General features: G+C 36.8%; 2 protein-coding genes across 4 annotated transcripts in view; both read left to right on the forward strand.

The window, feature by feature from the left end:
• ptpra (protein tyrosine phosphatase receptor type A) overlaps positions 1 to 10,439 on the forward strand; it is a 29,092-nt gene extending 18,653 nt beyond the window's left edge. For all 3 annotated transcript variants that reach the window (XM_067422704.1, XM_067422705.1, XM_067422706.1), the window contains 4 exons: positions 2,736 to 2,861; positions 2,996 to 3,147; positions 5,835 to 5,970; positions 7,611 to 10,439. In XM_067422704.1, coding sequence (XP_067278805.1) covers positions 2,736 to 2,861; positions 2,996 to 3,147; positions 5,835 to 5,970; positions 7,611 to 7,685 — 489 coding nt within the window. In that variant the 3' untranslated portion in view covers positions 7,686 to 10,439. The remainder of the gene's footprint in view (positions 1 to 2,735; positions 2,862 to 2,995; positions 3,148 to 5,834; positions 5,971 to 7,610) is intronic.
• A 1,470-nt stretch (positions 10,440 to 11,909) lies between these two features.
• gnrh2 (gonadotropin-releasing hormone 2) lies at positions 11,910 to 14,018 on the forward strand. The gene is made up of 4 exons (XM_067423230.1): positions 11,910 to 12,135; positions 12,370 to 12,509; positions 13,537 to 13,620; positions 13,749 to 14,018. Exons 2-4 carry the CDS (start codon positions 12,372 to 12,374, stop codon positions 13,785 to 13,787), a joined length of 261 nt encoding a protein of 86 aa, XP_067279331.1. The 5' UTR covers positions 11,910 to 12,135; positions 12,370 to 12,371; the 3' UTR covers positions 13,788 to 14,018.
• Positions 14,019 to 14,966: the final 948 nt, after the last annotated feature.

Below are 14,966 nucleotides of genomic sequence, written 5' to 3' on the forward strand. Positions count from 1 at the left end.
AATGATTTCACAGTAAGGGGACCTGTAGTGTATGTAGATAGAAATGGCTCATTCTAAGGTAATTAAAACATAACGGTGCATTATGTATAGGTCTGTACTCCACTGATATACATAACATAATTATGTATATTATATTGCATTTCTGTTACTCAGTTATCATAAATACGTGTAGTATGATCCTTAGATGATGTCATGGTCTTGCTTGAAAAGATGAAGCCATCCTCATATCCATTGGATTTTCTTTCTTTTTTTAAAGCCCAAATTGGACCCAGCAGAACCTTGTAACTATAAGCCACTATCAAAACTGCTCTTTCTCTCAAAAGTCATGGAGAAGGTAGTAGCAGAGCAGCTGACAGCTTTTCTAAGTAACAATGAACTCTTGGATAAGTATCAGTCTGTATTTTAGAAAGATGCGTTCTACTGAGACTGCTCTGTTCAAAGTGACTTATGAAGTATAGATGACTGCTGACTCTGGAAGGTACTCTGTATTGGTTGTATAGGATTTATCATCGACTTTTGATGCAGTGGACCACATAATATTGTTGAACAGACTGGAAAAAGAGTTGGTTATTGTTGGGTGACTGCTGTTTTATAGTGGTGACTGTGTGACAGAACCTTTTCTGTATATGTAAATGGTATACTGTCTGAAGCCACTCTGTCCTGGGTCCAATTTAGTTTTTACTGTACATTAGCCCTGTTGAGAAAATTGAGACATTTTAACAATGACTACGTTTACATGGACAACAAATACTCCGATATTAATCTGATTAAGACAATACTCTGATTAAGAGGCTACCATGTAGACAGCGATCTGATTAAAGTCATAATCTAGACAGCGATCTGATTAAAGTCATAATCTAACTACACATAAATCGGATTAAGACATGTGGAGTATGCCTATTTTAGTCGCATTATCGGAGACATGTACACACCTTAATCTAACTATTAATGTCATGTCGGAGATTTTACCGCATTTTGTGACAGGACACAACGTAACGCACACCAGGGAAGTGCAGAGGGGAGGCTTTGTGGGTTGGAGCCTCTGCCCTTTTTGAAAATTAATCAAAAGTGCCCCTTTCAACAATCATCGATAATATTGTGGCCAATAAAACATAATTGGAATTATACTTAATATAACAATGTGTACAAAACAGTGGAATGTGGAACAAATGGCGGAAAAGTCTCGTTTATCTTTTACGGATCTGTCAGTCTGAAATGTCGTTGCCATAAAGCGTCGCTATGGGCGGTGTGTGTTTTACTTGACTCTTCATTGTGAACACTGCGTCCTCTCTCTATATTTTTATTTTTATTTTTGTTGTAATTATTATGCTCATTGCAAAAGTAAAATACAATAAGTTTTTATCTGTAATCGCAAACCAGATGGGTCATTCAGTGAACGCCTGTGGCTCGACGGCAGGAAAAACAATCCAAAGAGTCATGATTTTTAAACCTTTTTCATCATTAATCAAAGATATTATTCTAAATGTAGGCTGTCAATAAGGATGAAAGAGGGGCAGTGTCTCTTCAAAAAAAAAAAAAACAGAAAGAGACAATACATAATATTACAAAAATAAATCAACATAAATGTATATAAAACATTATAAAACGCATGTTTTGTTATACTTCTTAATGTAAAGTAACACTGTCCAACAGCGACACCCGCAGGTGAAGTTAGCGGGTTTCCTGAACCCATAAAATTAACACACCTGCCAAACTCACACTATGATTGGATGTTGGAGAACCTAGTGTGGCATGGGGACGTAATGACGTGCCATAATCGATCTATGTTCTATCACATGTAAAACGGGAACATGAACGGAGTACTCTAAAAGCAACTCATGTAAACACCTTAATCAGAATATTGTCTTATTTAGAATAAGGTCAATAATTAGATTACTGCTGTCCATGTAAACGTAGTCACTGTGTCATACCATTTTTATGCTAATGACATACAGTTGTTGTATTGCTCGTTCAATGACTCTGATGTTCACAAACTATCGGATTTATTGGATTGTATTTAAAATAGTGGCTTGCAATTCTGTCTTCAATTTAATTTGAAAAAGACAAAATCCCATCAATCATTCAAGACCTTGGTTCTCCGAGCTCCTCTGTCCAGTCGAGCCTCAGAAATCTTTGCGTCTGGTTTGACCAGTCAATGTCTTTGGACTGCCATTCTAGACTTTTGGTCCGATTTTTATTTATTTTATTTTATTATTATTATCTAAAAAATATTGCAAAATTGAGGGTAATTTTATCGGACTCTGATCTTGACATGGTTAGCCATGCTTTTATTTCCTCACAATTAGATTATCGTAACTCTGTTTTCTCTTTTTTCAACAAATCTGCTCTAAATAGACCTCAAATGGTTCAAAATGCCGAAGCAAGGCTTTTAACAGGATCTGGCAAACGGAAACACATCACACCTATTTTATCCTCCCTACACTGGCTACCCATCCAATTTCGTATTGATTTTAAAATATTAGCTTTAAACTGTAAGGCCCCACAATGCATTGCTGATTTGTTGTGCCCCTACTCCCCAGGCCTTGCCCTTCCCTCAGGCCACAGTCTTTTAATTTTCTACAACACCCTTAAATTTAAGGGAACCCTAAGGAAAAATTACGCTGTTGAGGTGTTTTATGCAACTGGATATTGGGCTAGTAACAGAAACATTAATAGAAAAAAAAAACATATTCCATCCCCAAAAAATGATGTGTCTTTTTCCCCACTATCTGCAGGAGAAGTGTGCTCAGTATTGGCCTAGTGATGGTGTGATGGTTTGTGGGGACATGTCCATTGAGCTGAAGAGGGAGGAGGAAAGTGAAAGCTACACTGTTAGGGACCTTCTCGTCACCAATAACAGAGTGAGTTCACTTTACAGGATCTCTTATAATGAAAATTATTTGTGGTTTACATATGATTTTTTTTTACTTTATCTCTGTATTTTTATGTTTGCTATTGGTGTAATTGGTGTTCTAATTTTTCTTTCTCTCTGCAGGAAAATAAGTCTCGCGCTGTGAGGCAGTTTCATTTTCACGGCTGGCCAGAGGTGGGCATCCCCTCCGATGGGAAAGGCATGATCAACATCATCGCTGCAGTTCAGAAACAGCAGCAGCAGTCTGGAAACCACCCAATCACTGTGCACTGCAGGTAAACATCACTCCTGGCTAATCAAAAGCATGAAACTGTATTTTGTATTGTTTGTATTAATGTATTTGAAGACTTCAGATGCAAAAGCCTCTTAGTCCGTCTGAAGTTTTTTTTTAAATAAGCATTCTTGTCAGACTCCTATGTATAGGTTTCTACCCAAGTACTGGTTCTTCTGAATGGGCTGAGGCTGAGATTTAATGGGTTTGAAGTGAAAGTATTTTATGAACTTATACTATATGCAGAGAGAATTCACTCAGCATCGTCATCTCATTTTTGATCGAAGTGGCTTTTAGAGGCTTTTGCATCTGAACCCTTCATTTATATATTTATATATAGTCATTGTAATACATTTTTGTCCTCATGACAGTAGATTTTTATGCTGATTTGATGCTCCAGAAATGATCAATGTATCAGTCATATTTAATTTTTGTCAAGATTCATCGATGAATAGAAAGTTGGAATCGATGAAATGTAAATCTTCACTCTCACTTTTATCAATTTAATGCATTTTTCTTAAAAACTAATGTTGCCCAAACATTTGAATGGTAATGGTAATCCTTGTGTTCTCCAAAAGGAAACCCATAAAACAAAAACAGGAAATAAGTTATTTAATGCATGGTTTGTGGTTGCTCCAGTGTACACTATTCGGCATATTACATAAACAGTTATTCAGCCTAACCATAATTCTTCTAGCGTGGATACAGGACCTTTTGGTTAAACAGGAATGCCAACTTTAACCAGTCACTGGTTTGGCAGACAAAATAAGGTTTAGTGGTTTTGTAATTCTGGAAGGCGTCCATAGCTGCTTGGTATGACTTAAACTTTTCTTAAAGGGCACCTTTTATGCAAAATTCACTTTTACGTGGTGTTTGAACACACACCCACCTAAAGGATTATTAGGAACACCTGATCAATTTCTCATTAATGCAATTATCTAATCAACCAATCACATGGCAGTTGCTTCAATGCATTTAGGGGTGTGGTCCTGGTCAAGACAATCTCCTGAACTCCAAACTGAATGTCAGAATGGGAAAGAAAGGTGATTTAAGCAATTTTGAGCGGGTTTTGTTTTTTGAGGCAGTTCTGAGTATTTCACAATCTGCTCAGTTACTGGGATTTTCACGCACAACCATTTCTAGGGTTTACAAAGAATGGTGTGAAAAGGCAAAAGCATCCGAAAATGCCTTGTTGATGCTAGAGGTCAGAGGAGAATGGGCCAACTGATTCAAGCTGATAGAAGAGCAACTTTGACTGAAATAACCACTCGTTACAACCGAGGTATGCAGCAAAGCATTTGTGAAGCCACAACACGCACAACCTTGAAGCGGATGGGCTACAACAGCAGAAGACCCCACCGGGTACCACTCATCTCCACTACAAATAGGAAAAAGAGGCTACAATTTGCATTGGACAGTTGAAAACTGGAAAAATGTTGCCTGGTCTGATGAGTCTCTATTTCTGTTGAGACATTCAGATGGTAGAGTCAGAATTTGCCGTAAACAGAATGAGAACATGGATCCATCATGCCTTGTTACCACTGTGCAGGGTGGTGTAATCTGGGGGATGTTTGGGGGATGTTTTCTTGGCACACTTTAGCCCCCTTAGTGCCAACTGGGCATCATTTAAATTCCACAACCTACCTAAACATTGTTTCTGACCATGTCCATCCCTTTATGACCCCATTGAACATGACAATGAGTTCACTGTACTAAAATGGCCCCCACAGTCACCAGATCTCAACCAAATAGAGAATCTTTGGGATGTGGTGGAACGGGAGCTTCGTGCCCTGGATGTGCATCCCACAAATCTCCATCAACTGCAAGATGCTATCCTATCAATATGGGCCAACATTTCTAAAGAATGCTTTCAGCGCCTTGTTGAATCAATGCCACATAGAATTAAGGCAGTTCTGAAGGCGAAAGGGGGTCAAACACAGTATTAGTATGGTGTTCCTAATAATCCTTTAGGTGGGTGTAGATGTGCATTGGCAGTGTGTGTACACAACCACCCTATAATGGGAAAAATCCACCCACTCCCAATCCACTTTTTTTTTTTATTCCCATAAATCATAAGCAGTGTCTCAGATCAAGCCACTTGTATATATTGGGCAATGTCATGTTGATTGACACTGCCGTATTAGCATAGATCCCGCCTCAGAAAGTTCTGTACATAGTCCGCCATGTTTATCTCCTTGCCAGAGCATTTTACAGCAGCATTTAAGTAAGAAATCTACTTAATTAAAAGCAGATAAAGCAATAATGTATATTACACTGCTTTCACTTTAATACACATCGAATATTTAGACAGGATTTCTGTACTTGCTGGAAACACACGGGGGACACCTGAGACCTATACTACATCTTTTAAAAGGGGCAAAATAGGTGTCCTTTAAGCACAAAGTAATGATGAAACCAAGATAGAGACTGCAGTGTCCAGTGGGATTTCAGGGTCAGGCAATTAAGGAAAGGAAAGCAAGAAAGTGACTCATTAATGTCCACAGAGCTGTGTGTAATAGATTTGTGTGTGTGTGTGTGTGTGTGTGTGTGTGTGTGTGTGTGTGTGTGTGTGTGTGTGTGTGTGTGTGTGTGTGTGTGTGTGTGTGTGTGTGTGTGTGTGTGTGTGTGTGTGTGTGTGTGTGTGTGTGTGTGTGTGTGTGTGGTGTGTGTGTGGTGTGTGTGTGTTAACAGTGCCGGCGCAGGGCGCACAGGGACATTCTGTGCTCTGAGCACGGTCCTGGAGCGGGTGAAGGCGGAGGGCATTCTGGACGTTTTTCAGACAGTGAAGAGTCTAAGACTACAGAGACCGCACATGGTGCAGACACTGGTGAGAACAAGTCGCTCACGCTGCAGTGTTGATATGCTAAATGGAATGAAGTGCAGTTGGAAAAACACTCTAATTGCAAATTTTCTGCTAAATTGTGATTTAAAATGTGCTATTTAAAAAAGGTTTGCTGCGTTTGTTTGGAGGGCTACACAATTTGGTCAACTTTGATTATATAATCAATGGATATTTATAAAAATGAATATTATTATTACTAAATAAAAATAAACAAAATAAGAAATAATACTATTGTAATATTTCACTGTAAAATAAAGACAATCTGATATTTTGGAAAAATACTATTAAAAAAAAAAAAATGTTGCCCCTTACCCTGTTTGAGCCCATGATCCCAGCATGCATACCCATTAACCTGCTATCTGTGGGCTTATTGAAGAGCGCACGTGATATGTGACAGGAAAGAATTCTATACTGCGGATTTAGACACTTCCAGACAAAGCGAGCAGTTTGAGTCAGGGAAGGGGGAAATATGGCACAAACTCCGACTCTTTCTTGACCCAAGAAATTATTTTAAAAAATTACTCATCTCATGCAGCCAAAGTAGAAGTGATACAGTCAAAATACTGCATAATGTAGCTGCACTAGAGGATAATATATGAGTCTTTATGTTTCCAGCTGACATGTTGGAACACTCTTAGGTATTTAAAGGGTTAGTTTACCAAAAAAAAAAAAATTCTGTCATTAATTACTTACTCTAATGTTGTTCGACACCCAAAAGTCCTCCGTTCATCTTCAGAACACAAATGAAGATATTTTTGTTGAAATCCGATGGCTCAGACAGGCCTTCATTGACATCAATGTCATTTCCTCTCTCAAGACCCATAAAAGGCGCTTTTTTTGTGCAAAACTAAATAACGAACTCAAAACAAAGTTTGGAAAGGTTAAGAATCAGCGTATCGATTCATGATTGGGATTGCTTGTCAAACCACCAAACTGCTGAAATCATGTGACATTGGCAATCCTAATCATGAATCAAAACACTGAAAAACTATTCTCATTACTTCATAAAATGATTGTAGAGCCACTTTATTGAGATGGGCTTTGTAACGACGTCTTTAGTGCCTTTTATGGGTCTTGAGAGAGGAAATGACATTGGTGTCAATGAAGGCCTGTCTGAGCCATCGGATTTCAACAAAAATATCTTCATTTGTGTTTCAAAGATAAACGTCTTACACGTGTCGAACAACATTAGGATAAGTAATTAATAAGAGAAATTTCATTTTTGGGTGCAGTAACCCTTTAATGCTTTATTTAACATCCCAACCGACATAAATACACAGCCCTTGTAAAACATCATTAGAACAGGATGGATGGAGGGAGAGATTTTTTTTTTTTTTTTTGAACTTCAACTTTTAAGTTGGAAGGAAGTAACCATTTGTTTTTTGGCTGTGCAAAGAAAAAAAATGCCAGCTGCATGAAACAATGCTATTAAAGAGTTAGTTCACCCAAATGAAAAATTCGGCCATTATTTACTCGCCCTCATGTCGTTCCAAACCCATAAGACTTTTGTTCATCTAAAGATGATAACATTTTTAGATATTGTTTTTGTCTTGTTTTGTTTTTTAATTCTTTAATCAAACATCTCAAGTCCCTATCAACTCATATTCCCCTGCTTTTCCCAACAGGAGCAGTACGAGTTCTGCTACAAAGTGGTCCAGGAATACATCGATGCCTTCTCTGACTACGCCAACTTTAAATAAAGCCACGCCCACCTGCAGAAAATCGGACAGACTTTCCCAGACATGCACTCACGTCCACACCTTCACGTTAACAGCTTAATGAGACGGACTGCCAGCGCAAAGCAAAAGGGAATAATAAAAAAATCCTTTGGCCGGCAAGCACGAGAACACGTCGGTGCCGAAGTTGGAAAGAAAACAAAACACAAAGAAAACACCATTAGAGATGCCTTCTTGAATATTTTGTAATATTGCCCTTGTTAATAAGGCCCTTACCCATTTCTCTCAGTGTAAATATGCTCTTGTAATTGTTTTTTTTTTTAGTTGTTTTGTTTTGTTTGTCTGTTTTTGGTTTTAGAAGCCGCTCTGTTGCGTTTTTTTAGAGTGACTTTAATATAGTTTACTGGTATATAACTGCATACATGAATATTTTAAGATGGCGCTATAGAGACAGACGCGAGAGAGCGGTAGCAAGATGAGGGTGCTTTTTTCACTAGGTGTTTTTACAAGAAATTCCACTGCAGTTGAGTGACTGAAACCTATTTGAATGGCAGCTCAATTCCACTTTGCTGTTGCTTGTAGCTACGTAGCGCACAATGCGGCAAATTCGGCCAATCGCGGAGCCACTGCAAACGCATGCGTTCGCAGAAAATACTTCACTGTGCTTTTCCATTGTGTTCACTGGAGTGACAAACAACATTTTGAGTCTCATTGAGTCCATTTTTTTTTTATTTTGTCCTGTCCCGTTGAATTGTAAGATGTTTAGACTGTGTCTTTGTGGTGTCAATTTTGTCATAGCATGCCAGACCCAACTTGTAGAGGAAGATCAATTAAACTTAAAAAGACAGAGAAAAGGAATCCGTGAGTGTTTAGATCAGAGGAAATCTTTTTTTGTCAATTTGTCCCTTTTCAATCCTCATGAGGGGGTACTTTGCCTTTCCCTCCCCCATCCTCTTTTCTAGACCACTCTAAAAGCACCTTCTGTGTTTGCGATTGTAACCAAGGAAGTGATGTTTACTTGCCCTGACGTCTGTTGATTGGCCTTAACAACTGTAATTGACAACAAGTTTTCATATTGTACAGGCAGTTACTTTTCCTTCTTTTCAAAAATAAATGATTTCGCCGTGCCGTCTACTTACAAGGTACTGGTGCAAAGTTGACCCAGAAAACTCTTGTAGAAATGACACATGATCTCCTGATCATCTGTTCCTGCCCATGTAAAGGTCTTCAGCCATTGTGCAGAAGTCAGCGAGCCCTTTCCAGCTCCACTGAGCCAGATCGATACACGATGCTTTCAGTCCGTAGCAGTAAGTCGTTTCAACTTCTTGCAAAAGGTCAGTTTAGGATGATTGTCTTTACGTTTAGGTCATTTGAACTAGCGGTAGTACCACAGATGGTGGCATGTGATTAAAGCTGATTGTCAGTGGAAAGAAAGTCATTTTCCAGCGAATGTTTTATGTAGGTTAAGCCCTCGTTCCACACTTCCTTGTGTTAGGAAATGTAAGTTACACGAAATGTATGTTTTAGCTCCTAAATGTATGTAAACCCAATGGGTGTCGCTCTAAATCACACGCCCATCAGTCATTCCATATTAACAGGGATCTCGATGGAAACTCTTTATATTATTTCAGATCCACAATGTTACGGATCAAAGAATTATGAATTTGGGTCTCTAGTACAGCTTCTTCCGGGCTTTGTATTCCACGAAATCCTGGTGGATTGGCTTGAGTATTGTGAGAGTCGACTGTTGTGATTTGCTTCACACTAACCCTTTCCACGTGAGACACTGTGCCAATAGCAGCCTCTCAGGGGCAGGATCCTTCTTCAGAGGTGGGAAAGTGCCTCATCACGTTCCTGTAGCTCCAAGCATATTCCCGCCAGCTCTTTTGTAGCCCGTGTTCTCCCAGTCCCACATCCGGACATTGTGACCCATATGGCGTATGATAATCTGGAATGGAACCCAAACGGTTACTGGTTGGTTGCTTTTCTGTGTTTTTGGTGTGTCAGGTTTTCATGCTATTTTTTTTTTCTTTTTCTTTTTTGCTTGCATAGCATATAACACCATCCTGGAGGAAGCTCCAGACTTCAGGTTGAAATCCCTCAAAACTCAAGCTCTTAATATATGGAGAGCAGTCTAGATCTTCTGGTCAAGAAGGGAAGCCACGTGTCTGGAGGCTCACTTCATTCTCCTGTTAAATGTGACATTAAAATGGCCTGCTCAGATAAGAGAATGAAAGAATGAGGAGAACGACTGAAAAATAAAGGATTCTGCTCTCCAACACTCCCATTTTGAGGATTTTATCTGAAAAGTTTCTGTCTTCTATCAGATCGTGTCGAAATTTTAAACCACAGCCTGCTTTATGGTCCATGAATCCTAAAACGTTCTGATTTCTTTTCTTAATACACCCTTCTGTACATAATGTAAGGTTATTTATAAATCATTCCTATCTTTTGCCTTGCTTTTGTTTTATTTTTATCTTTCTCTCACCTTTTTTTTTTTTTTTTTAAGATACTTGTATATTAAACTGTACTGGGACCATTTTGAAATGTATTAGATGTTTGTTTGTTTTTTGTTTTTCCTGTTTTTAATTCGGTATTATTATTGTCTTAAAATCTTTTTTAATTTGCATCTTTTTTTTTCTAGTGTTTTGTTAAATTTGAATATATATATGTATATATAATTATATATATGATGCAAATTATATATAATTATATAATGCCAAACGGCCTTTCTAAACAAGATACTGTTCAAACCTAATAAAAGTGCTTGAGATTTTATCTACAGTCATCCTACTGTGTGTATCTCCAAAACATAATGTGTGTGTGTTTATATATATATATATATATATATATATATATATATATATATATATATATATATATATATATATATATATATATATATATATTACACACACACCATTTGAAAGTTTAAGTAAATTCAGTAAGGACTAGTGCTCTCAAACGATTAATCGCATCCAAAATACAAGTTTGTGTTTACATAATAAATATGTTAATACTGTGTATAATTATGTATATATATATATATATATATATATATATATATATATATATATATATATATATATATATATATAATGTAAACACAAATCTGTTTTTCGCGATTAATAATTTGACAGTCCCAGTAAGGACATGTTTAATTGGTCCACAGTGACAATAAAAGCTACATATTCACCAAAAAAATGAATTTTTTTCCTTTTTTTTAACTTGATATTCATCAAAGAATCCTTAAAAAATGTATCAATGTGTCTACATTATATATATATATATATATATATATATATATATATATATAATACACTGAATTTGTAATATCTTGAATCTCTGAGTAAGGAACGACATATTTGTTTCCTGAAAGGAAATTCAGCGAGTGAGTCACGTCACGTTGTGTCACTTTGTCTCCCATCCTTCCTGGCCTTTAAGACCTGGTGTCAAACCTGGGATATGGATGGATTATCCGAGCAGACCCCTGTGCGTGTTTAAACACAGTTTGACAGGAACTCAATCAGAATCCGTCACATTCTCTCCTCCGATCCCTGAGGGAGACCGCCTCTGTAATTAACACTGCGGTCAGATGCATCTTGTGTGGGGTCACAAACGACGGATGTGAGGTCACAGTGGCCACTTCTTACAGCTTAGAGGAAATTAGCTAGACATTGACTCAATAAAACATGCTCATCTAGAATGTGTGATATTGGGTTCACTGGAGTTGACAGAAAAACATTTATTTCACAAAATATTGTATGCATGTACAATGCACTACTGTTTTTCTTTTGTACGAAACATACTTTTTTGTTGTGCTATTTACTTAAAAAATGATAACTATAATAAACATTATATTTTTCAGTAGGTTTCTCTACCTAAATTATTTAGTTTATATATATATATATATATATATATATATATATATATATATATATATATATATATATGTATACATTTTTTAAGCTGTTGGATAGCGTCAGATTTATGCATGTGTGACGAGTTGCATAATGTTTAAGGGCATAACGTGAACATTGACACGGGTGTTTTTTTTTTTTTTTATTCTAGGGTTTTATTTTATTTATTTTTAAATTAGAAAGGGGATGCCATCCCATGGGGGTCAACAGTGTTTGAAGACGATAATTGGCACAGCTCATTTTCCACGTGCTTTCCTCCCAATTGAACCACAGGGAGCTCAGTGTTTGAGGACTTGGGAGGTCAGAGTGTGTGTGTGAGTGAGTGTGTTTTTAGACAGGGAGGGGAGATCTGGTGTGGAACATAAATTGTGAGGAAGAGGAGGAAGAAGATTCAAGAGAATGAGTTACAGGCGTATCTCTGAAGCTCTGTGATTGAACTGAACCGTTCACTTGAGCGAAAAGCAGACCATATCACGTTCACTAAGACCTGGACTTCACAGCAGAGGAACTACTAGAGAAGATACTTCAAGAGAAGACGTGCCAATAGATAGAAGGTAAGAGCAGTGTTTCAGTTTGTTTAGTTTTGTTTATAGGTTGTAATTGAAAAACTGATTTTGTTGTTATTGACAGTAATTTGTAGTAAGCCACTGTGCTTTGTTATCTTTTAAACATGATCGTCATCATGTCGTCTAGAATTATAAGGCTGATAAACCAGACCTGATGGACTGTTAAATGTGTCAATGGAGCTCACTCTCTATTTGTCTCATAAATCTTTCCTCCTCCCTCAGTTATGGTGCACATCTGCAGGCTGCTTGTGCTGATGGGGATGTTGCTGTGTCTAAGTGTCCAGTTTGCCAGCTCTCAGCACTGGTCTCATGGCTGGTACCCTGGAGGAAAGCGAGAGATAGACATTTACGATACCTCAGAGGTGTGTGGCCATTACTAAAAAGAAAGTAGAAGACCATTAGAAAAGGATGTGGCACGCAATATTGAAATCATTATTTTTCATCAAAAAACAAGTTATATAGTTATTTTTGAGTTATATAGATTTCACGTGGTAGTTTCTTTTTCATATAGTGTGAGGAATTATATTTGATTTAAAAGGAAATAAATTACATTTTCTGTAAAAAAGAAGAAAAGAAAAAATTAATTATCTAAAAAAAAATTAAGAAGCAAAAAGTACCAATTGTTAAAATTTATGTCATATTTAAAAAGACAAAACATTTCTTTTATACAATGAATTAATGTGAATTTACATTTATACAGTAAATTAATCTGAAATGATTTATGCAAAAAATTATGCATCACATTTCATTTTATTTAAACGTACACTATTGTTCAAAATTTTGGGGATTTTATTTTATATTAAATATTATTTTTTTAAATTATATTATTATAATATATGTATATCATATTATATATTATTTTACTTTGTTTAATTATTTATTTGAAAATACAGTTAAAAAAAACTGTCTTCAGTCTTTAGAGTCACATGATCCTTCAGAAATCATCTGCTGATTTGCTGCTCAAGAAAGATTTCTTATTATCAATGTTAAAACGGTTATGATGCCTAATATTCTTTTTCTTGCCATAATATTCTTTGATGAATCTAAAGTTCAAATACAGAATTTATTTGACATAGAAAATGTTGGTAACATTATGTCCTCACTGCCTTTTTGAGCTATTTAATGCATCTTTGCTGAATATAAGTATTCATTTCTTTCAAGACAAATTATTTTCTCAAACTCAAACTTTTAAACAGATGTTTATTCTTATCTTGTATTTATGTTGTTTCATTCATGTTTATTGAATTATTTTAAAGTCACATGTCTCATTCTGATGAGCTTTTGTGTTTGTGTGAGTTCATAGCTTACTATCTTTACACGTGTATTAGCCTTTGTTTAAGGAAAGACATTTTAAACCATCACATTACCTTCTATTTTACTTTAAATCAGGTTTCAGAGGAAATTAAACTCTGTGAGGCAGGAAAATGCAGTTACCTGAGACCCCAAGGAAGAAACATTCTGAAGACAATAGTGGTAGGTACAGCTGTTGTTTTGGCTTGATTTTTTCCCCCCAACAAATAGTAGTTACATAAGTTAGTCATGACAGAATACTTTGGGTATTTCTTTACGACTTAACTTACTTGTTTCAATGGCTTTAACAGCTGGATGCCCTCATACGGGATTTTCAAAAGAGAAAGTGACACCATGATGATGCATCAGCTCGTGTCCAAAGAAACGACCTTTCCAGCAAACAAATTAGGCCTGCATTTCCATCCAAAGTATATCAATATAATAATTTTTCTGTGAATTTATATTTCTTTTTGTATGTTCTACATTTTGTTCTGTTCGTGAGTAAACCTACTGCCGTACTGCCGGCATTATGTAACCATTTGCAGCAGTTCCTACAATAAAGGCTTTATTTTGGTATTTTGTTTTAATTGTTCAGTGTCTTAATTGTGTTCTAGCCAAATGTTTAAAGACATTTACACAAGACTTGGGATGGTACTCATCATTCTTCTTCCTCCAAACACATTTAGTGGAATTATGACCAAAAAGTTATATTTTGGTCTCATCTGACCACATGACTTTCTCCCATGACTCCTCTGGATCATCCAAATTGTCATTGGCAAACTTAAGACGGGCCTGGACATGTGCTGGTTTAAGCAGGGGAACCTTCCGTGCCATGCATGATTTCAAACTATGACATCTTAGTGTATTACCAACAGTAACCTTGGAAACGGTGGTCCCCGCTCTTTTCGCGTCATTGACCAGCTCCTCCCGTGTAGTTCTGATTTCTCATCTTTCTTAGGATCATTGAGACCCCACGAGGTGAGATCTTGCATGGAGCCCCAGTCCGGGGGAGATTATCAGTCATGTTTAGCTTCTTCCATTTTCTAATTATTGCTCCAACAGTGGATCTTTTTTTCACCAAGCTGCTTGGCTATTTCCCTGTAACCCTTTCTTAGCCTTCTGGAGGTGTACAATCTCTAGTGTCTTTGGACAGCTCTTTGGTCTTGGCCATATTAGTAGTTGGATTCTTACTGACTGTATGGGGTGGACAGGTGTCTTTATGTAGCTAACAACCTCAAACAGGTGCATCTAATTTAGGATAATAAATGGAGTGGAGGTGGACATTTTAAAGGCAAACTAACAGGTCTTTGAGGGTCAGAATTCTAGCCGATAGACAGGTGTTCAAAACTTATTTGCAGCTGTATCATTCAAATAAATAGTTAAAAATCATACCTTGTGATTTCTGGATATTATTATTATTATTATATATTATTTTTACATTTAATCTCTCACAATGACATGCACCTACAATGACCATTTCAGACCCCTCCATGATTTCCAAGTGGGAAAACTTGCAAAATAGCAGGGTG

This window comes from Pseudorasbora parva, chromosome 18, assembly GCF_024679245.1.
Source record: "Pseudorasbora parva isolate DD20220531a chromosome 18, ASM2467924v1, whole genome shotgun sequence".
NCBI lineage: Eukaryota > Metazoa > Chordata > Actinopteri > Cypriniformes > Gobionidae > Pseudorasbora > Pseudorasbora parva.

Bases quoted from the DNA above. Each gene is read 5' to 3' on its own strand.
- gnrh2 (XM_067423230.1), top strand. From the start codon at position 12,372: ATGGTGCACATCTGCAGGCTGCTTGTGCTGATGGGGATGTTGCTGTGT. The intron at 12,510-13,536 runs GTGTGTGGCCAT...ACTTTAAATCAG, and splicing joins ACATTTACGATACCTCAGAG to GTTTCAGAGGAAATTAAACT. The intron at 13,621-13,748 runs GTAGGTACAGCT...TGGCTTTAACAG, and splicing joins ACATTCTGAAGACAATAGTG to CTGGATGCCCTCATACGGGA.